This window comes from Xiphias gladius, chromosome 22 (genome assembly GCF_016859285.1).
Source record: "Xiphias gladius isolate SHS-SW01 ecotype Sanya breed wild chromosome 22, ASM1685928v1, whole genome shotgun sequence".
In the NCBI taxonomy this organism is placed as follows: Eukaryota; Metazoa; Chordata; class Actinopteri; order Istiophoriformes; family Xiphiidae; genus Xiphias; species Xiphias gladius.
The window spans coordinates 20,985,731-21,008,231 of NC_053421.1; the positions used below are offsets into that span (position 1 = coordinate 20,985,731).

Here is a 22,501-nt window from a genome sequence, read left to right on the forward strand (position 1 = left end):
TGTGTGTGTATGTGCGCTGGCAGGGGGTGAATAAACAGCAGATCCCTGAGGGCAGGGTTCATTCAGTGGACATGTTGCTCAAGCCGAACTTCCTGATTTTCTAGCTGAACAGTCACCTTGTATCTCCACTTGACACATACTCTTATTGGACACTGCTCTTGCCTCCCCTCGTTTAAGTCCCCCCTCATTAAAAAGCTAACACATCACAGATATTTCAATGCAACAGACCTCCTCTGGAAAACATCAGTTGTTGCACTGTTGGATTCTGCTCCCGGGCTTTTTAGTAAAGCTCAACGACTTAGCTTGTAAGCAACAAAACCCTTCCTCTTTCGCACACGAGGGGAAAAAAAAAAACCAGTATAATCACATCACACTTTCTTTCCTGGAGCCGCATAGTTGAGTTGTGTCTCAGTAATTGTTTTGTTTTCCATACGAATCCTGTTGAAGAGGCTTTTAAATGTAGCTATGTACCTTTTGCATGGAGCCTCCAGAGGTAAGTGGCTGATTCAGGCATGTCAGGGCAGGTGACACGGAGGTTGCCTAGTGACTAGCAATTCCTCCTCCGACCCCCCCCCCCCCAAATCTGGGGTTGAATGGTTTGCCAGGTCTTTGAAGTGAAGGGAGGGGGTTTAAATAATTTATATTCCTGCACACAGCTGACACTTCTCCGTCGAGGTAGCTCAGACACATTGAGGTGTCCCAACAAATGTCTAAAGGTGGCAAATATTTAAGACTTGTGTGATTTACGCAGTTGAGCCAAACTGAGCGGAGATGCAGTTTTATGATAGTGGCAGAAAGTAAACGCTGTTGCCAGCGCATACCAAGTAGAGATTTTTGGTCATGTCCCTTGTTAAAATGTTATTTAGTATTTTTTATATTTGATAATCTTATAACTGCATGGGTTTCCAGACGGAAGGTGTTGTAGCATATAATTCAGACCAATTAAGCCGTAGAAATAATCTTAAACCGCCTTTCAAACGACTTTATTGTTTGGCGCTCCGATATGTCAAAATGTGCCAAGCAGATTATAAAGAGGTCCTAACATTTAACGGGGAGTTGAAACAGTAAGAATAACACTTGTGCGATGTAATACAATCTAAATCAAAAGCTGTGAAAATAATATTACACTTTTAAACCTGAAAATGTCAAATTTTTGTTGGCACTGTGTCAGCGAGGTTTTAAATAAAATCGAGATGTTCCTGTTATTACACCTTACTGTACAATATAATGTACAGTTGAATCTGACAGTCTCAACGAGGATTGAACATTGTAAGCGACACAAAGATAGTATTTCACCGAAAGGGGTTTTTCACGGGATTGTATCTATTGTGGAGAAGTTTTTATATTATTGTGTTCACCTCCTGTCTTGCAATTGAATATAACTCAATCACATTTATCCTGAGCAGGAAAATTGTTCGGCTCAGCCGGGGAGAAATACAGGTTCATAGTTTAGAAAAGGGGGAAACGGTATTAGTACAGGCTATGTTCTGTACACAGCCTGTTTGTGAGCAGGGCTTTAAACCTGCGTGCTAATCTGATGACAGTGGCAAGCACATGCTACCAAAGACAGAGTAACAGGCTATGGGCTGGGGGTGGAATTAATACAAGAGAGTAGTTCTTTTCAGGCTTTACAAGTGTTATCCTGCTGGTGAAATCTACGTATGCTGCAAAAGCAGTGTGCTTATGCCAAGGAACATTTTGATTATTTATCCCAGTGAGTCATTTTCGTCCAGATATTTGTTATACCTGTGCTTTTCTGTATTTTTTGTGTGATTTCTGTGACTTTTTTGCAATCACTGATAGATAATACCCACGCTGCCACGTGACCACTTTTCCGTTTAGGAAAATCCTGACATTGGCTGGCCCACAACATCTGTAGGCAGGGGCCTGACAGGGTGAGTGTGTCAGGGCTGTCAAGACAGTTCTCAGCAGATATTATCTCTCAATCAAAAGTCACTGGAGACAAGCAAGTGAAGCAGGTCTGCGGCCTCATTTACGGAAAGCGACGAAATCAAATTTGATTTTAGATAAAACATCCGTAGCTAGACATGGCTGTCAGTGTCATGTATTACAAACATAATTAAAACTAAGCCAAGAAAAAAAAAGTTTTGGGCCTAGTTCCCTTTGATGTCATTGTTCCTCTGGGATTTTATCCAATTCTCTTAGTTCCATTATTATTTAGTAAAACAAACTCCCAGTTTGCATTGAAAAACAAAGGGGACAGTCAGGCTGATCATATTCAGAATAACTGACGTTTCAACATATGTGTACAGTTCTCGACGCATTTGCATTTTATACATGGCCAGAGAAAGCATTTCACGCATTACAAACCAGGACTTTGCACAGTCTTGAAAGAAGATCCAAAGATCAACCTGTCAAAGAAAGTAAATTCATTTGTAACTGAGGCCCTGGGGCTTCACAGGCACACCAGAACCCTCACCCTTACTGAAAGCACTTCAAATGACAGCCCAAAGACATGCTGGGAATTCTGGGATCAGCTGGAGAGAAGGTGGTGGGCTGAGCACCTTATTTTTGTAGCGTTCCCCTCTAACTGTGCCCACACTTGTCTGCAGAGTGCGACATGCCACACTGGTTCTAAAGACAACATGGCATTTTTATGCTATAACGTAACACCTGAAGCAAAGGCCTGAGAAAGCGGGTTTTTTCTCACAGTTCAGACTGATCTGCAAACCCACAAAACTTCCTTTCATACATACTGAAACTATCTCACTGCTTAAATGGTGTGACTCAGGAGCTCTGCACAGCATTGTTGGTAAATATCAAGAGTAGGATTTCCCCAAATTAACTAATAAATTGTACTGTATGTCATAATAATGACGATAATCTATCCTGTTGGTATGTTTTTCAGAGGACCCAGCCAGTGATTTTGGATATTCACCTTAATACTTAAGAGACCTCTGCCTGCTGCACTATGGGAAAAACAAAGAATGCCACTTGATAAAAATCCCACTGTAGTGTTAGGAGCTTAAGTGAAAACTCGCTTCACAACCTTCACAAACACAATATGCGGCACAAGGAGCTGTTATTTCTATAAATAACACTGGCTTCATGCACAACACTTTGGCTACTATTATACATCAACAAGCACAGGAATCAGCCATGAGCTCTGAGCTTGTCACATGTGCCTGGGCATAACACACAAACATAGCACAGATTGTGTGTATGTGTCATATGCTCACACACACAGAGACACAGACACAGACATGCATTCATAGTCATCCATGTCAGTTAGAACCAGTGGGTTTGGTCACTGTTTTCAACCCTACATGATATGTTTTCCTGTTTTCACTAGGAGGATGTGGTTAGATTTCTCTGTCTTGTGCTGAGGTGCTTCAGTAGACACAAGTCATTTTTCGCCCACAAGCCTAATAGCCCACTCATGTGCTGACAGAAACAATTACAGCAATATTTACCAGAAACAACATGAACAGTAGCTACACTTAATCGTAAAGAGAGGTTCCGAGGTAATAGCGAATAAATGAAATAACAGCACAACAATACAGGAGATATACAGACAATGAAGCAACAAAATCACAACCCTAAGAAATCATCTTTACGTGGTGTGAAAATATCAGATATTTTCATGCTGAGTCTGCCAGATGGAGATATGGCCACCTAGGACAGTGCATGTCAGTGAGTTCCAAGGAAAAGTGGCAAGGAGACGTGTCTTCAAAAAGGTAAACAGGGCTGTGCTGCCCTCTGTTGGTCAACATCTGTAAATGAAAAACCCTCAGTAAATGGCACAGTGCTCCTCATAATAAAAATACTAACTAATTAATAATAATGTAATTAATCTATATGCATGTACAATTATAAAATGACTTGCTAATTTTAACTTAATATAGATAAAAAATATATTCCATTGCCAAAGTTGTCAAACCTACATTTGTATGTGGTATAAAATGAGTCTATATGAAAAAGTCATGCAAATTAAAGGGAGAACATACTGTCCAATTCAAATAATAAGTGAACAAAGCAATTTGTGTGGCAACAGATTGTGAACAATAGAGTGTAAACAGGATGTAATCACCAATTGTGGCTTTAAGGGCTGACGTTGCACAGCAAAACTAAACCAGCTGTTGAATTATTATATATTTATTGAACAATGTTAAGTATGATAGGGCTCTCCATGTAGGAACTCTAATAATATAGTATAAAAAATTAAAAAAGTACAAATAACAAAGACAAGACAAGGCATTGTAAACAACATCCAGAATAAGACAAAGGAAACAGTTTCCTCATGGCAGTATTTTCAGAATAAAGTTTTTTTTTTTTTGCTTTCATAAAACATGTTTTTTCTCCCCATAATTAATATTGTTGTAGTTGCAAAATTGTGCCTCAAACAGAGACGTTATTCAGAAGCATTCCCAACTATTGGGATGAATGTAGTGATTTATTTTCTTCTTTTAAGGTTTTCTTTCTTTTAGCATATCCAACACAAACTGTTGAAAAAGGCAAAAATACAAGTCCATATATTCATGAAATACAAAATATGAAGTATGTACAGAATAAATGCAACATAATAAAAGCAGGCCAAAAAAGCCTTTTACAGTTAAAATGGCCACATATGACTCTTCAAGTTATACTGAAATGCAAAACGGATGACGGACAAGTGGGTGATCCTACGTATCCCATGCTGCCTTAGGGCTGGATTGTGCTACACAAAATAAACATTCCTCATTGCATGAGGTCAGGACAGGGGTATGTAATACCAGATAGGGTGGTCTGATGGAAGCTGCTACATGTAAATGGTCAGTATATGTCCAATATGCAGTGCATGATTTACTGATCCTAGAAGGGGGACGTTGGGTTGGAGTTTAGTCCTTTGGAAGGCTGCTGCTGGTTGGCTAACCTCAAGGCCGTTTGAGCTTGTCGATGTGGAAAGTGAGTTTGAGGGCGGGACCGAGCTTCAAGCCCATATATTTCATCATCATGTCGCTACGCAGCAACAGGAGCGCTTTGCCGTCAATCTCCTGTGGCAAAGGGAGGGAGTAGTGAGAGAAATGTTTTGTTATTAAGCACCGTCCACCAAGTTAAATTGTGCAAAAGTACTACACAAAAACCTATGTCTAGTGTAAGCTAAAAGGTCTATTTGAAGTCTCAGAGAAAAAATGTTGAGGTTTATATGTTCTAATGCAGAATACAGTTATTTTAAGCATCTCCACCATTATGAGTGATTACACACATGCTTTCTGAAAAGGTCAGCATGTGGAGCCAGCACTGGATCGATATCTCTGATATAATGCATGACATCCTCCACTGTCCACAGGTTGGGGTCCTGACCACTTGGCCTCGGGCTTTCCCGGAAACTGCCTGATCCTGAGGAAGCACAAGCACAGACTGAGATTCATAAAGACAGCCATTCATTGGGTATCTCATCTGCTTAACTGTTATGTTCATTCAATTTTTAACAAAAGGTCCACTAACTAACCAAGCACTTCAGCTTGCAATACCAAATATCACTCAGAAAAACACTACATATTGATCAAGTAACAGTGGTTGGAGTTGTTCAAGCGCATGGGCTAATCTACGGCCTGTCAATACAATCAGACATCTTCCAGTTAATGTGTCCTATGATGATATAATGTAGTTGTAAAACCTGCTTCATACTTTTTGACAAAACAACTAAAACTCAAATTATACTTTTCTACATTAGCACGACTGTGAGGGTGAGTGTGATATAAATTTCCTTATCTGCCCACGTCTGCGGGCCTGGGTGGAGAGCTAATTTTATAACTGCAAGGACCGTACCATGCAGACAAACACGTGAACACATCAGTGCGTGCGGACACCGAATGTAGTAAAACAGAACCATCAACTGTTGATGGTCCAACAATCATCTGGGAGCTTTAAATCTGTAAACATCATTCATCTCGCAAAGATATAACGTTTGCAGCAATTAGGATTTCTTCATAGTTTGTGACACAGCTGTTCAAATGTATCACTATCAGTCTTAAAAACTGTGTTGGTTAAAGCCTACTTACAGTTCATTCGGTGTGATTCTTCTGATTCTAAGGTGTTAGGCCGCATTCACACAGACAGCAGCATTGCATGAAATAAAATGCAGCTCCCTTATTCAACGGGACCTTCTGGCGTCACAGCACAGCTGTCCATGCAGAGGGCTCCAGCAAAACAGATGCAAAGACGTCATCCGGTAAAGTGCTACGTTGGCCAATCAAACATGTGTAAGTGCACATTCCTGGTAGATTACTTTGTAACGTTGATATCTGCTGTTTAGCTCGCGATCTTTAGAAGTGAAGATAAAATGATAGCCACCATGATGACTTACCAGAGAGCTAAAATCCTGTGTTAGAGGATTATAAACCAATGTGCAGTGTTATCGAAAGCAACGTGCCTGCACCCCCTTTTCATTTGTTTAAATGTAAGGCGGTTTCGGCCAGATCGCCCCCCCATTAGGAGCATTACAATTGCTACACTGAAGTACTGAAATGTTGTACGAATGCAGACAGTGACATTTCCTGGATCAGTGTCTCTTCCTACCTGTAAAGCTGTTGTGATGCAGCAGCTTGGAGGGAGACCTCAGTCCGGGTGTCAGTCCCGTAGAGTTTGGAGAGAGAGGGCTCTTCTTTAAGTGCTCTGACGTGGCAACGCTGTTCTCCAAGAAGGACTCACCTGGGAACAATGCAGACAGAGACCTCGCCAGTGAGATAAAAATCAACACACCGATACTTAAACAATCCCAAATAACAAGAGACCCCCAGCCAAGAAATTCAACATAATGAATACAGAACGATTAAAATAGTGATTGTAAAAATGTATTACAAAAGAAATGCACTTTTTCTCAAGATATGTTTCATAGCGATATGCCTATAACACTCAGAGAAACTACAGTGATTTTACATTGAACTACAGTGGTTTGAGTGTGGTCTGGCCTTCTGTAAAAGTGGAAGGGCCTTTAAATGGGGATATTACCCTTTAAAATAAACCTCTTCAAATATTCCATTAACTTAATTAAGATCTAAGGAAATTGAAAGACGATTAAATGATTAACCTCCTGCCCCAGAACTTAATACCACTTGCTCCTGAGCCAAGAGATTCTTCTTTTTCACTAGCACCTTTTATATGATTATACAAGACTTTACTGGACAACTCGAAGCAGTTGATAATTAGAATAAAATGTCTTCTATAAAATGTGGTGCAGCATTAGAGTTGAGAGCCACTGACTATATGAATAAATGATATACACACGAGTGGAAGGCTTGTTTAGTGTATTTCTAATCCATAATTTAGTCACAAATAAAGAAAAAAAAAAAACTATCCAAAGGCATTTTACAAATTAGAAATTTACTAGCCAGGAGCAGAATACTTCCCATATACAATGATCCAGCAATACACAAAGTGGCTATGGCAAAATTTGAGCCATTTCTCAGCATAAATGTGGGACTGTACAGCAGCTGACGTATTATCCTCCAGTATACAGGAAAAATAAATTATTACTGTTCTAATAGTGGAATAAAAGCCAACCAATTAAAGATAATATGGTGCCTTATTAGGGTTGAGCAAACCAGCTAGAAAATCCTAATGTGTTACTGACATTGTTCTTTGTCCTGGCTTGGCTGTCATTTGACTGCCAATAATACCAATGTCCATAGAGCAAGAGGCCCATGGTAGATTTAAAAAAAAAAATTTACTAAAATTAAAAAGTAAAATACCATCAGTGGAGTGCCGGGGGATCTTGGCCAGTTTCTGTGGTAGGGGACTGTTGTAGTTCTGGAGGAACCTCTTGGTGCCTCGGCCGGGGCCCGTCGTCAGGCTGTCACCAAAACTTCTCCTCTCTAAAACCAGCACATATGAAGAAAAGGAACAAAAGTTGACACAACTAGAGGCAGTACAGGTACAGATAAGTGAACCAGACCAAATTATTTGGTTAAAGTTATCTAGAACTCTGCTGATGCAGTTGGGCATGTAAATCTCAACAAGGGAAATACAGACATTTGTGTATTTTGAGTATTGGAAATACAGAACCTGTAAAATATGTAAATTTTTAAGCAATGAATTTGGTTTGTGTCAGATTTGTGTCTCAGCATCCAATCTACAGCATTCAAAACAAACAATCAGCTTGGCAATGAATCGCATATTTCATTCAACTTTTTTTGACTCCACTTCAAAAAGTCTTCAATGTCTGATTTATTTTTTTGCCCAATAAATCTAAACTCTAGCCATGAAATTTGAAGTTCCTCACATTAAAACAAATTATTTGCCTTTTTTGCAGCAGTGCAAAACATACTCTACTGATACTCAGGGGAGGGACATGGGGAGCCTCCCTTGAGCTACTGCAGGATTTGTTTCTTAGAGGCCTACTGCCAGCATCTCCACATGAGTAAGGCAGACAGATTTGCTTCTTCTGTAGGGAGTTTTTTTTAATCTCCTGAAATTCACTACATACAAAAATTAACACACAATCAAAGCACCAATAATAGCATTGCCATAAAGGCTGGTTCATTATGACATTAAGAGTAGAATATCTAATAAAATTGTAATGTAAGTCTGTTTTATTGATACATCATTTTCAAATTCAACACAATGTGCACATGCACATTGGAAAATGTATACTGTACAATCTCCTGTTAGTCTTCCAAGCTATTATATTTGATTCTAATAATGAGGACAAGTCCAGCATAGTTGTTGTAAATGATATTTGGCATTTGCATTCATTAAACATGGTATTATAGCCTCCTGAATATTATCAAAATGTAGATGTGAACACACAGAAAAGTGTAAAGCACTGACCTGTAGTGTATGTGTGACTGTTGTAGTGCAGGCCTCCTCTGGCTACAGGCTGGCTGCCAAACAGAGGATCGCAATGAAGGTTGTGGCAAAGTTTTTCCAGGAAGCGGAGAACATAGGTGACACTGCTGACCGTAGGCAGGGTCAGGGTGTGCTGTTGCTGGTCAAAGTAGGCTGTAGAGGAATAACGTGGGCAAATGACAGAAAGTCAGTTGCTGTTCAATGACATGTATAGTCAAAAATAAATAAAAGCACGTTTACCGATGTGAGAATGGGTTTTATTCAAAAGCTTTATGGCTCTCACATTTTATATAACAATTAAAACTGAATTTACACTTAACAGGGAAAGTTTTTTTTTTTTTTAAAGCAGAAATAAAAGCTGGTATTTTGTTGGTTCCTTGACAACAATACAACATTCTGCTCTTACAGAAGATAATTGAACAAAGATGTGATGTCACCACAACAAAAAAGTAAACATTTCAGTAAACTCCTCCTAAAATGCTGTTTCTTGAGGGCCTTCCGCAGAGGGAGAGGGATAGAGAGTGAAAATGTATTCCTTTTTAAAATTTGTGTGTAATCCCTACCTGAAATGACTTCGCCACCCTGGCCAGATTTGAGGCAAGAGAAGACAGTGCCCTGGTTGTGGGCAGAGTCCACACAAGCCTGGACACACTGCTGAAGCACAGAAGAGGCCCGGCCTGGCCCAAAGTGGTCTGGGAGCTGCTGGATACGCCGTTGGTCCAAGTGGGGTCCCACCTTGCCATACTTGTTTAAGTACACACAAACTACGGGACAGAGCAACAAGCTGAGGAAGCTGTATGAAATGTATTTAATCCATTAAATCAGCACTCTGCTGAAATTAAATGTTGTTTTCAAGTATTAATCCCAGGAGCAGAAACTCTCTATCACATCATATTACTTGCCAAGTTTCTCCGCATCACAGAGACCCTGGTAGGTGCAACAGACAGGTATTGTATTTTTGCTTTACTTCCCCAACAGTGTCAAGTGAAACCAAGCTACTGTACATTTCTGTTTGGCAACATTTTCCGTTGCCAAAACAGCACAAAGCCAGTGACGGTGTGTGTGTGTGTGTGTGTGTGTGTGTGTTTGTGTGTTTGTGTGTGTGAGAGACAGCGTGAGTCATCAACATGGGTTGAACATCCCAGACAGGAGAACTCATCAATAATAATGTGCGGCATGTCCAGGTTTGTGGATGTGATATACCTGTAGGAGCCTGTAGTGCAGAGTTGGGGATGGTGGCATTGTCCAGAGGCACAGTGCTGGTGTCAGGCTCTGGGGTACTGCTGGTGGGAGACGTGGGGACTGGATGAGGTACCACGCGTGGTTTTCTCTGGACACAAACACATTCGGAAATTTTACAAAATGTTGTGTTTCTACTGGTTCATTACCATCAGCATACTTGAGAAATGAGAAAAATTCATAATACAGCATCAAATGTGACTCTTTATATTGCACTTAATTGTTATGTTCTTTTTCAAACTCATAAAACAAAGCTACCCTCCTGTAAATGTACCAAGTTGTAACATCTGAAAACAAAACAATGATCAAAAGGAAAATTCGTAACTCTGCCAAGTATTTCGATTAATCCATCTTCAGTACATTATTGGAACCTTATGAGTGCAGCTACCTGCTTTGCCAGCACACAAACTAGATGCTGCCAATATTTGTTGTGTACAACCACTGTGCCACTTTTGCCCAGTTCATTTGAAATGGAAACCGGCTCAATCTGCCTTATTTGGAAAACACCAACAAACAGGATGTTATTCATGTATACATTTTCACTCAAGATACAATCAGCATGTTGAAAGATGGACCCTTTTTCAATCAGCTTGGAATTTGTAACATGTTCTCTTGAGGTGTTGTCCCGATTAACTGGTCAGAAAGCTAGTAACAACAAAGACAAGAGCAGGATGTTGCAGAGTAGATATATTTATATAACAAGCTTATCAACAGATGTAACATAAATATAATAGTTTGGATTTTTTTTTCATTTTTAGTGGGTTAGAAGGTGAGCACTGGACAACACATGCTGCTGACTCCTGAAATACTAATAGGTGATGTACTATGGTTTCTAGAAAGTACACCCGGTAGGTTACCCCCTCATGCAGCCAAATGCTATAATGTTATATTCAATGGTCCAGTGATGCCTGTGTTTCTGTCTATGTACTGGCCAGCTACCTTGCTGCCAGGCTTGGGCCCTCTTTTCTTTGGGATCTTGATAGGTTCTGACTGAGTCTGGGCCTGCTGCAGAGCTATCCTCTGTGCCCAGTTGGCAGGCAGTCTGCCCCTGGTTCGCCCTGGGCCTGTCACTGGCCTTCCTGGGCCAGCCATGGCATCTTCCAGCCAGCCAGCTCTCTTTGCCCAGCCCAACTGCAAACAAAAAACAAAGGAGAAAGAGAGTCAAAAAGGGCAAACTCTTCATGCGTTGATACTTTTGAGATATTTGCCTCTGAGATTTCTGCCATCCCAATGCAATGGAGGCAAATGGTATTTTGTCGAGATGTCAGATGGAAATGAGAAAATATGTTTTTTTGTAATTTGGGTGAACAGACCATGCAATTAAAGGTAACTGTCTGCCCCTGATGGTACCTTTAAACCCAGTCATGCCTACCTTACTGCCAGGCTTGGGCCCTCGTTTTTTGGGGATCTTGATGGGCCCCAGATCTTTGCCTGGCTGAATGCTCTGTGGTCCTAACGCTGAGGCCTTCTGACCCCAGGGCCCTGTGACCTTGGTTTTCCTGCGGCCTGGCTTACGTCCTCTCTGACCTGGAGGTCTGCCCACCGTTGGTGTGGGGTGCATGCCTGAGCTCTCCACACTCCCGTCTGTCAAAGCACCAAGGCTCTTAGGCAACACTACTGCATGGACAAAGATGGAAAGATACGCAAGAGAAAGGGAGCTGAGTAAAAACTTGTGGCCTAACAGAAAAAAAAAAAGAACAAATTAGGAATTACATCTCCAGGTTTCCCATTTAGTCACAGGAGGTGAAACGAAATGTCATCATTTTTGCAGAGTAAGAGTAGATATTTTTCCATTAATTACCCTAGAGAGAAGGAAAGAGGGAGAGCGGTTACATCAAGAAGTCCAAGCCCCGACTCGCTTCATAAAACTGCTCATTCTGTTAATTTGAACCTTTCACTGAACTCAAAAGGTATAGTTGGCCTTTTTCTGCATATAAATAAGGTCACAGAACTCATACGAATGAAAAATTTCACTCTAATAAGATTTTTCTACATGGATTAAGGGAGGGATAAAAAATACATCCAGCAATTAATCATGATACACTGTGTCGCAGAACAATATCAATAAACTGCTCGTAGTAAGCACAATACTTTCTCTTTGTAAGCACCACAGACAAAATTCCATTCACGTCCAATTTATTGGGGTGGCGGGGTTAATCTCAGAGGTAAAATAAACCCAAATCATCTGCATTGCCAGAGAACACTATAAGTAGGTGGGAAAATATATATCATTATGGTGGATAAAATTTAATCACTGTAGCAATGTATGGGGAAATCTGACAAACAGGCATTAAATGAATTAACTGTAATCCATAACAACCAACAAAGGATGAAGATGAAGCAGAGGAAAAACAAGGACAGAAATATATCACAGAAAGTGATCAAAGATGATTTTCTTTTGGCCTACCTTCAAGTCCCTTATGGCCAGAATAAAAAGGAGAAACGTGTCAACACCTTGAAAGCGTGATGAATAAACCCTAATAAAGAAGCAAGCTGCAGACAGCTGTAAAATACTCTTTCAAACTCCCGGCAATGAACATAAACCGTTCCTTTTTTGATGGGAAGCATTTCAGAAATCACATTAGCCAAAAAGCACACTCTAAAAAAGTTAAGGTCTGCCTACATTACATTCAACATTAAGCCAGGGCCTACATTAAATACAAAAAAAAAAAAAAAAAAAAGCAACTAAATAAGCTGTGTACTTTACATAAGCCATCGCAGCTCGAAAAACTTCAAGAATGTGTTCATGCAAAACCAACCGCACACGAAAAAGAACCACAGTATAGCCAGGATAGCTGGCTTCACATGCACCTGCAAACACACACACACACACACACACACACACACACACACACACACACACACACACACACACACACACACACACACACACACACACACACACACACACACACACAACGTACTGGTATTCATCCTGGATCAACACACGACAGATTTACGAGAGGGGCAGCTACATTTATTAACACAGGTCTTGGCCCGTGGGGTTGTATTTATTAAACACACTTCTACACAGTCACACCAATCAATGCAAAGCTCAGTCTGCCGGCAACTGCTACTTTTCATAGGGGAGCCACTGTGCAGCTAAGAAAAAACAAGACATCTGATTGATCCTCCAAAGATTGAATGAATCCTAGATAATATGTTTAAAAGGTTTACAGAGCTTGAGGTTACATGTTCATTGATTAATGGCAGTGCTTGTAAATACAAGCAAACAAAGGCGTAACAAGCCAACCCCTGTTTTTTCCCTCTCCACTGAGTGCACTGAGTTCATTGAGTTCACAAAGCCACCACTGCCAGCCTCATATTACAGCAAGATATCTTCTCAAGAGTTTTTAATATGTCACTCTGACTGCATTTCTGCAATTTCATTCATCTTTACTCACCTCTCTGGCTCAAAGAAAAGTCAAAAGTGTTTGGTTGTCCGAGCAGCTGTCCTCAGATTAACCCTCTCCTCCTGCCCTGTCCTCCTCTCCCACTCTTCCTCTGCGTTGCTCCTCCTTTTCTGTCTTTTTCCTCCCTTCTCTTCTTCTCTCCTCCCACCATCTGTTGACAATGTAAACACTCCACCTTTCACAGCCAATGTCTGTCTTTTCTCTTCGTTTCTATCCTCTCTCTGCATTCAATTCTTTCTTAGGTGTCTAATCAGACCCTGTTAGCCAGGGTGCCAGCGAGAGGCCTGTGGAGGGGGCACCAAGGCTCGTTTGAACCACGTCATGCCCCAGCTCTGCCAGCTGGGTGAGTGCCAGGCCTTCATAAAACACTAGCAGGCTACAAAGACATGTCCTGCCTCCCCATTCCCCTCCTTCCTTTTCCACTCCTTCACATACTGTGGATTCTAAAAGATGAGTACAGTTGACCTTGACGCTGATAACCCTCGTATCCACTTCTTCCTTTTATGTTTCGTGTATAACAAAGTACTTACTCTAGTTCCCAGTTCTGGTTCTGGCTCTTGGTCCTCATGTTGAAAAAGTTCACATGGCAACAACTTCTGGAATGCTCCAGCTTTAAGAGACAATTGACTGGTGACAAGAAAACCTCTTTATTTGCTAAATGGAAAAACACTTAAACAATGTATCATGTACTACTGTTCACTGTTTGATTGACTAATAACCGCAGGCACGCTGACAGTAACATTTTACAAAGTAGATCAGATGTTACTTGATACTTAACGTCAATTTTGCAAACACAGTTAAAGGACACATGATCTCTGAAGAGAGATTCAACACTATCAGGAAATAAAAATAGCAAACTCACGCTGATGACCTGATGTACTGTTCCACATGATGCCCTCAGGCAGATGATGTATTCATATCACACTGCCAACCACGGCTCACCAACCAATCCCACAAATACCGTGAATAAATATAGTAAAATTCCAGTAGAGTATGTTGATAAAATCTGCTCATTATTGTGGTGAAGCAGCTGCTTTTCTGCAACAAGTCTCGAATTTAAAATTAAAAAAAAAAGAAGAAAAAAAAAGAAATCTACAACTCAATGTTGTTTTAAAATGAGCTCTCTTTTACCACAAATGTGCTGGGTGTACAAGCAGAAAATATGGACCAACTTGTAGTGCACTTTTCTGTACAAATGGGTCTCAGATTCTATCATTATGAATGTGAAAATACAGTGGGTGGACAAATTAAAAGTATCTTCTTTATAGTGTAATGTAATACAATACACAGGCTGAGAAATAGGACATTTATCGTTAAATTTTTGCTGAGACTTTGTCATGCATGCGTTAATTCACCTGTAAGTGTATAACAGTGAGTATAATATACTAAATACAAATATGTCTTACAAAGTAATATAATGTGATAATAGTGTGTCCACCCGTTTAGTAATAAACGTCACTTTAGAGGCCCTGCACACCCACACAGGTGCTCGCAGTTAACCTCACTGACTGGACCTCTGCTGAGGTTAAAGTTGGCTGGAGCTTTGGTGGGAATTCTGCGAGGTCACTGATCTCAACATATAGACCAGAATGATAAAACTGTTAATTGCTGCACCTTAATATATGCAACTGGAGAGAGAGACATGTCAATCAAGCATATTTTGTACATACTTCCACTGTCCTGAAAAGACATCCAAACGGGGGAATAAGCGAAATCACCTTGTGGGTGGGCCTTGAGTGTGTAAAGGGTCAGTTAATTAACACTGAAAAGAAAGAAAAAAAATTCTCTCATCTACTCTAGTGGTATCCAGCTATGCAGACAGATTCTGTTTTGCAAGTTGAAGTTTTGAAATATCCATGTTTGTGGTGCTCATGGTGTTGAAATTTTTTTAAAAGAAAAAAATTCAACATTAAAGGTGTTGTTCCAGAAACAATGTACTCTGGACAATCCACGAATGGAAACCTTGTGAACAGTGTACATTGGAACCACTTCCTACTAAAGAAATAGTCCCAAAGAAAACTGTTGTGATGACAGTGTGTTCTGTAGATTATCCAAAGTAACAGAGACATTTTTTCTGCATAGAGATGTAGCTGTTTGTTCTTTGAAATGCCATTTTTCAAGGTCCTGACCGCAAGAAGAAAACCATCTCCATTGTACAGCAGCGAGGGCAGAAAACCCAGATACCCATAACACAAAATTTGGGCAAATACAACTAAGATTATCTGCATTGCTAGATGCCTGTAAGGGTTAGGTTATACTCAAACACAACAAAGTCATTTGATGTGTTGTGCGACCAATTTGGGAAACGAGAGCGTTTATAGCTGTTCCGAACGGCCACAATCTAAGACGGGGTGAAAAGCCAGACATTATAAAGAAGGAGAGACGCAAATACTGTTTAAATACGTCAATAACGGCACACATTTTCCTACAGTTTCTTCTGATGGTGTTGCACTCGGTTGTTCACGTGAAAAGTAATTGTGTCAAGAAAGAAAGAGTCTGAGAATAAACTTAGAGCCCTTTCTTACCTTTTATCAGCTGACTATGTGAAATGGGTGTGAATTTCGGATTGTTGGCTTTGGAACGTTTCACAAATGGTCAATCACAGCCCCCCAACTCTGATGTGAGGGGGGAGGGGTCTCTCAAGCTATCTGTCCATCTAACAAACACTTCTGAAGGAGTATACTGGCAGCTTAAAGGTACGTGAAATTATATATTTTTTTGTAATTTGGATCAACAGACATTAAAAAAAACAAAAAACAAATATATGATGCCCATTTTCATAAGCATCCCACTCACTCTTTCGGTTCATACCTTTGGTGCCAGGCGGCTGAAGGTTGTCTCCAGTGAGGGCACACCAGCCAACAGGGAAGATGTCTCGCGAGTCATATCGGCAGTAGTAGTCAAAGGCTCCCCGCCAGCCATCAAAGGTGACCAGCACCTCGACACCACGCAGTGCACCCACTGTAGCCGGACAGATAAAGTGCGGATTTTTCCGGTCCACTGCCTCCAGCTTCATGCCCACCTGGAAGGAGTTCTGCTCCGGGGCGGGAGGCTCCTGCTAGGGAACATGGAGAGAAAGAAAGGCGCCAGGTATGGAAGTTGGCATGTGTGAATATCTGTGCATTCATTTGTACCAGGGATGTACAGTAAAATCAAGCAAATGCTGGTGAAATTTTGATGTGGGTGAAACATTTTCTGAATGTCAAAGACATTATGGGAGTTAACCATCTTTTGTGGACCAAAGGATCCTAGTGAACTCTCGCATAAATGAGTAATTTGGACTACAAAGTAAACATGCTTGTTTACTTTATGAAACAGGACAGCAACTATTTTTTTAGAGTATGTTGAATTCGTGAGCACAGGTACCTTGTGAAAAATGCGAGAGGGTGCCATCTCAGCTCCATTTAGTGTTTTAAGAAGGAACATGGGCCAGGAAGACGCATTGAGACGGAAACCTGCAGAAGACAACACTTGTTATTATAAGTTAACCAGCTTTAGATCCAAAGGTTGTATAATGAACATTTTGATATTGATATAGACAAACCATGGAAAAAAAAAAACTATTAAAATGGCAAATGATTAATCGATTAGTCAATTGGCTGGAAATTAATCTGCAAATATTTAGATAGTTTAATTAATCCTTTCAGTCATTTTTAACATTTGTTGCTTTTTTCTGTGTTTTTTAATTACTGTAAATTGAATATCTTATGAGTTTTGGACTGAAGGTCTGATAAAACAGGACATTTGAGGACGGCACCTTGGCTCTGAGAAACTATGATGAGCATTTTTTTCTACTACTTTTTGACATTTCATAGACTAAACACTTAATCAAGAAGATAATTAGCAAATTAATAAATAATGAAAATAATGGTTAGTTTGCAGCCCTAAAAATGATCAACATACAGTCTAAATAGGCAGACTACAGAGTGCTCTTGTGTCTTTTAACTTGGGTATTAAATACAGAAATGTCCTGGCTAGTTGTCGTAAAAAGCTGTCAGGATATTTATTGGGATTAACATGACACACTGACAATCTGTGCTGTCAGTCACTGACATCTAGTGGACAACATTAAAAAACAAAACCATAAAAACTCAAAAGGGGAAAAGATACTGTGAAATCAGTTTTTTCTTGATAGTATGAGAAACAGCATCGTGAAAGTGTACTTGTGTGTGCGTGTGTGTGTGTGTGTGTGTGTGTGTCCTTACCAAGTGGTGGCTGCAGCATGCCTCCATTCTTCTCACAGTTTCCAATAGGCTGGATCTCTGAGGAGTCCACCAAGCGCCAGAAGTCGTTCTTGTTGTCAGACCCATCCAAACGCAGCCGCAGTCGCGAGCCTGTCAGGCCCACCACTGTGGCGATGCAGGTGGACGTAGTGTTTCGTGGGTCCTGGGCCTCCAGCTTCATCCCCGCCTTGAACTCGTTAACTGGAGGCGTGAGGCTCTAGATGGTGATGAGGGATAAATGTTCTTAAGGGAGTGGCAGCAAAATAACGGCGGTGGGGGAAGAAATTTGTACAAATAGGTTAAACAGTTAAGAGTGGACGTTCTGCAAGGGCCCATCAATCTGCTCACCTGTCTGAAGCATGAAGAAGGTGCAGCTATAGCACCGGTCTCTTTCAGGTATTTCTCCCAACTGAAGTGCCCTGCAGAAGGAACAGAATAGTTATAAAAGATTCATATTACATCATATCTTAATAGTTTTCTATAAATATTCAGTTGAATTATACATATCAGCTTTAGTGCAGGGTTTTGTGAGCCCAAACGAAAGGCAACAAAAAGAGACATGGGGCTTAAAATCTATTATCATCATTTGTACCAAACTTTGTCTCGATGATTAATGAAAAATCACTGAGACAGATCCTTGGGCAGAGTTTCCTGTTGGTATTGCCCACAGTTACTTCATATATCAATGGCTGCTGTGGCTTATTTACCTTGGTACTGTGAGGGCACCCGGGAGGGCCGTCCACTCCGGGCATGTTTGATCCTTCTGGCATCTTTCCACTCTATAGCTGGAGGAGCCAAGAAAGACAGAGTCAGCTCTCAACTATGGGTGATTTTCTCATCAGTCAATACCTTGCAATACCTGCCACAATCTCTGCTGTAACCCATTGTTGGGGATTACAGGACTATTACAAGCTAATAAACGAATCTGCCTACACAGAAACAAGGTTGGGACTGATTGAAATGAATTCAAATTAAAATGTGTCAAACTTCTATCTTTCCCTGCAAGCTTCTATGAATACTTTTTCTTACAAATACTTGGGGGAAAATACTGTTATCATACTGAGAGTGGCACAATAAATTCTTACCTTTCTGTGGTACGGGTTTCCTCATGCTCCAACAATACTGACCGAGCTCACGATGCAACAGTGGCCTCCAGTCTAAAGACAAGGAAACATGCACAAAAAAAAGCAGCTATTTTACAGCTGCATGAACCACAAACTAGTGTGTGTAAAAGGCAGAGGAACTTGGTGACTCTTGTTTGTGGTTGCTGTGAAAACTGAATTGAAAATACTTATCTCTCCTTTATCACTTTATTCTAAATTTCAGTCATGATCAACACATTTCTACTACATCAGATTCAGCTTGTCCCCTTGAAGTTTGTAAATGTGCAGGAATGACTCGCAGCATCTAAATGATGTGCATCTGATGCAATAGTGCTGCCATAAAAAACAGGGTCATGTAACTTAGATTAGTACATTTAAAGGACCATGCCCCCTTAAATCTCAGACCCACTGGTAAGCTGGTCAATGCAAGCTCATGCTGTACAGCCAAACTTGTCTTTATTTATTTCCAAAAGATACCAAATATAATCAGGCTTAATTTTGGGGCAATGATTTTAAAATGATGCAAAAGACATGGGGAATATCTTCGTTGTGATGGAATGGCGCAGCCATAATAAATCACGTTCTTGGGTTTTCAGTCAGTATAAACATCATACAGGTGAAATAAAGAGCTGGAGGAAACTACTTAAGGATATATATCATAAGGTCAGACATTGTGGATTTCTCCTACTTTAAACCTATTTAAGGGGACAAAAGGGGAAAAGCTTTATGTCAAGGGGTTAATAGGGTAATCACAAACGTAATAGTTTTTATTAACTCAAATAACTGATCATACCAATAAAAACCCAGGAGTATTCGGAGCCCATGTTTAGGCTACCATATGTAAATTGTACATGTGTGTTTTAAGGGAAACCAGAGAACTCCCCTTGTTATCTTTTGTAGCTCACTGGATTTCTCCTCTCATGGCAGGCGGGGGGTCGTCATGGGAGGCAGACCGGGGCAAATTCAACAAAGAGGCCCAAGATCATGCCAAAAAATGCACTACATATGGATTTCATTTACTTCTTCACGCTTTAAAGATTCATTTTCAGATCAAAACACTTGCTGGTCTGACTGTATTTGCATAGAGTAACTGATACAAACAAGGAGGACAAACTATTAAAAACACCTCTGAGTATAAAGTAATAAAATTCAACTGCATCTCAAACTACAACATCCAAAATCAAAATTAAATTGAATCAACACTTCTCTGAAAACGATTTTGATAATCAGCTCAACTTGCTATTATTGTTATTCCACACATCTTTAATTAAACACTCCAATGCAATAATGTCATGGGCAATTAAACCTATCCCCTCTTGATTAAAGAAAACTGAGTATTGCCCATTATGTAAAAATGACTGGTGCTGAATGTTTACAAACGTCTCACCATCAATTAGTGAACAAGGGGGTTTAGAGGAAACGCAACATGTTTTGAGGCTCAGTGACCCCTGTGTAACCCAGACACTGGGCTGAGCAGCACTACCACCCAGACACAACATACAGGTCAACGGGTCAGAGTGACATAAACAAGTGCTTCAGCGGGCATTTGTCCAGTCCCACGGTGGCCGCAGTCCAGTGGAGCCCAAACAACCCCGCAATTTATACTGTGTGGGACACAGTAATACAAGGCACTGGCAGAAAATACACACAAGCTTTTTTGTTTGTTTGTTTTGTTTTTAAAAATACACTAGCTATCATATGTGGAATTACATGACTTAGTACTGACACGCAGCACACAACGACACTTGTTAACCATCTGCCAAATATCTGACTGTGCCGAGAAAAAAAAAAAAAAAACAACATCCCCGAGAGCTGTTACAAACGAAAAAACACGAGCAATGACAGAGGAGCCCCCGCATGTAACGAACGTGCCTACCTTAAAACTTCATAACCGCTTAGCAGCGTTTCTCCTCTCCGGATGATTTCCTTTTCAATAGAAGTGCGCCTTTTTCCTCCGCCAAGGGGGATGGCGTCCAAATTAAAGCGACCCACTCCCCGTTTTCTCCGCCTGAAAAAGTGACAGGAGGACAGGCATTGGAGGGCTCGGCAGGTACCCTCTCCTCCCTGTCGCGAACCCAACGAATGTTCAAATGTTCAACTTGCAGCGAGTGCCACTTGTCCGACATCTGTGTGAGACGCTATTGTTTCCAATTACATCCAAAAACTCGCGTCTTGCATTGGCGGAATTTGTTGAGCTCCATTCAAAACACAAAGCCAACACATGGGACGCCCCCCCCCAACCTCACCCCCGCCCTCCCCTGTACTACATTTGCATGAGCGCCAGATGCTCATTTACGTGACAGCAGCAAGACCAGATTAACACTAACACCACGGGTGTAAGACATACAAGATTACAGCAGAATGAAAGTCAAACGTGCATGCAGCCAGCGCAGCCGTGCAGAACCCACATCCAGCATGCTATGCTACGCACGGCTACACAGAGACATGCCTACTGCCCAGGATGCTAGCTTTAGCATGCTAGGTGGCTCGCTAGCTCGTTGACCTGATTATAAATATTCGCGTTAGCAAAACGGGAGCGTACCAGCGCACTGATGCTGGCCTGTGCTAATCTGGACCCAACGCCGAAGCCGACCCCAAAAGGAGGCGTTGCTCGGTGCACCCGAGGATGTTTACCTTGCTTTGTAACGTGTGTGTTTGTTTCTGATGTGGATTTAGCGCTTGTCCGCCATTTTTTTTTCTACACGATGAAGAGGGGGTGTTTTGCCAACATTTTTTTGTAGGGCAGTCAGTCAGGCAGGCGAGCGAGCCCGGAGGATGGAGACGCGGGGAATCAACGGCCCCTGGCGGCCACACCACGGTGTTTCAAACGTGGGAGGAAAAACAATGTGAAAAGTAAAAACAAGATTCATACTCCAGTTACACCCTAGGGTAAATAAAAAATAATCTATCTGATATCACAGGAATCTTTTATCTTTTAACTTTTACACTGTTATACCAGAACATCTAGGATCATTTTCTAAGCTGTTGAAGAGGGATCATTCATGTTGTCATGAATGATCTGCTTGTCGTTTTATGGTGCTTATATTGTATAATTGCTTGTAAGTTGTTTGTGTTTTGTGCATTGGTTGTGTCTTGTACTGTTTTGTATATATTTTCTAGTTGAGTTTTTGAATTTCGCGCTGTTGCAAATGTAATGTATTGTTGAGTTTTTTGTATTTGAAAGGCCCATCTAGGGAGAGGCGTTGCAAACAATTTTAGGCTGAAAATGCTTTGATGTGTGGCGTTTGTTCATGCTATACACTTGTCCCTATTAAATAAAATAAATCAACACTATGTGGATACATAAAAGTACTTCATGTGTGTATGAAACTTATTACATCCTAGCCAGACTGAAAGCCTTTGCTTTTTGTTTGTTTGTTTTTGAGGCCGATGCTGACATAGATATTTGTGAGTTTAAAAACATTTGACAATGGTATATCCACCAGTGTTCATACATTTTCATAAAGATGTAACATAAACATAAGGATTTTTAAAATTTGGTTATTAAATGTACTACTATTATGTACTAAGCCAAACGTTTTACATTTTAAAACATAAGCTTGTAAGTGCTTTTTAATAGATGTACTATTCACTGGCATCACTGTTTCAGAATTACTTTAAACATATCTTTGGCATTTCTTTACTGCAATTTCTTGTTAATTATCTGTTATACTGGCACATACAGCAATATAAAAATATTTGCATTAACCCTTACCCAATAAACCAATATCGA

General features: G+C 40.6%; 1 protein-coding gene across 7 annotated transcripts; it reads right to left on the bottom strand.

The window, feature by feature from the left end:
• Nucleotides 1-4,265: 4,265 nt before the first annotated feature.
• LOC120783981 (polycomb protein SCMH1) lies at nucleotides 4,266-21,545 on the bottom strand. 7 transcript variants are annotated; one of them, XM_040117390.1, is made up of 17 exons: nucleotides 21,403-21,545; nucleotides 20,645-20,776; nucleotides 18,751-18,822; nucleotides 18,373-18,450; nucleotides 18,014-18,084; nucleotides 17,648-17,882; nucleotides 16,809-16,897; nucleotides 16,254-16,497; nucleotides 11,402-11,646; nucleotides 10,969-11,160; nucleotides 9,994-10,120; nucleotides 9,354-9,554; nucleotides 8,773-8,943; nucleotides 7,695-7,817; nucleotides 6,523-6,654; nucleotides 5,207-5,361; nucleotides 4,266-4,994 (listed from the first exon to the last, which is right to left on the bottom strand). In XM_040117390.1, the coding sequence occupies exons 3-17, from the start codon at nucleotides 18,773-18,775 to the stop codon at nucleotides 4,875-4,877; spliced, it is 2,208 nt and encodes a 735-aa protein (XP_039973324.1). In that variant the 5' UTR covers nucleotides 18,776-18,822; nucleotides 20,645-20,776; nucleotides 21,403-21,545; the 3' UTR covers nucleotides 4,266-4,874. The 7 variants fall into 7 exon arrangements, 6 of the variants coding, with proteins under 6 accessions (XP_039973324.1, XP_039973321.1, XP_039973325.1 ...); XM_040117387.1 differs by having other exon boundaries at nucleotides 16,254-16,500; XM_040117391.1 differs by having other exon boundaries at nucleotides 5,207-5,340; nucleotides 16,254-16,500; nucleotides 21,403-21,544.
• Between the last annotated feature and the right edge of the window lie 956 nt (nucleotides 21,546-22,501).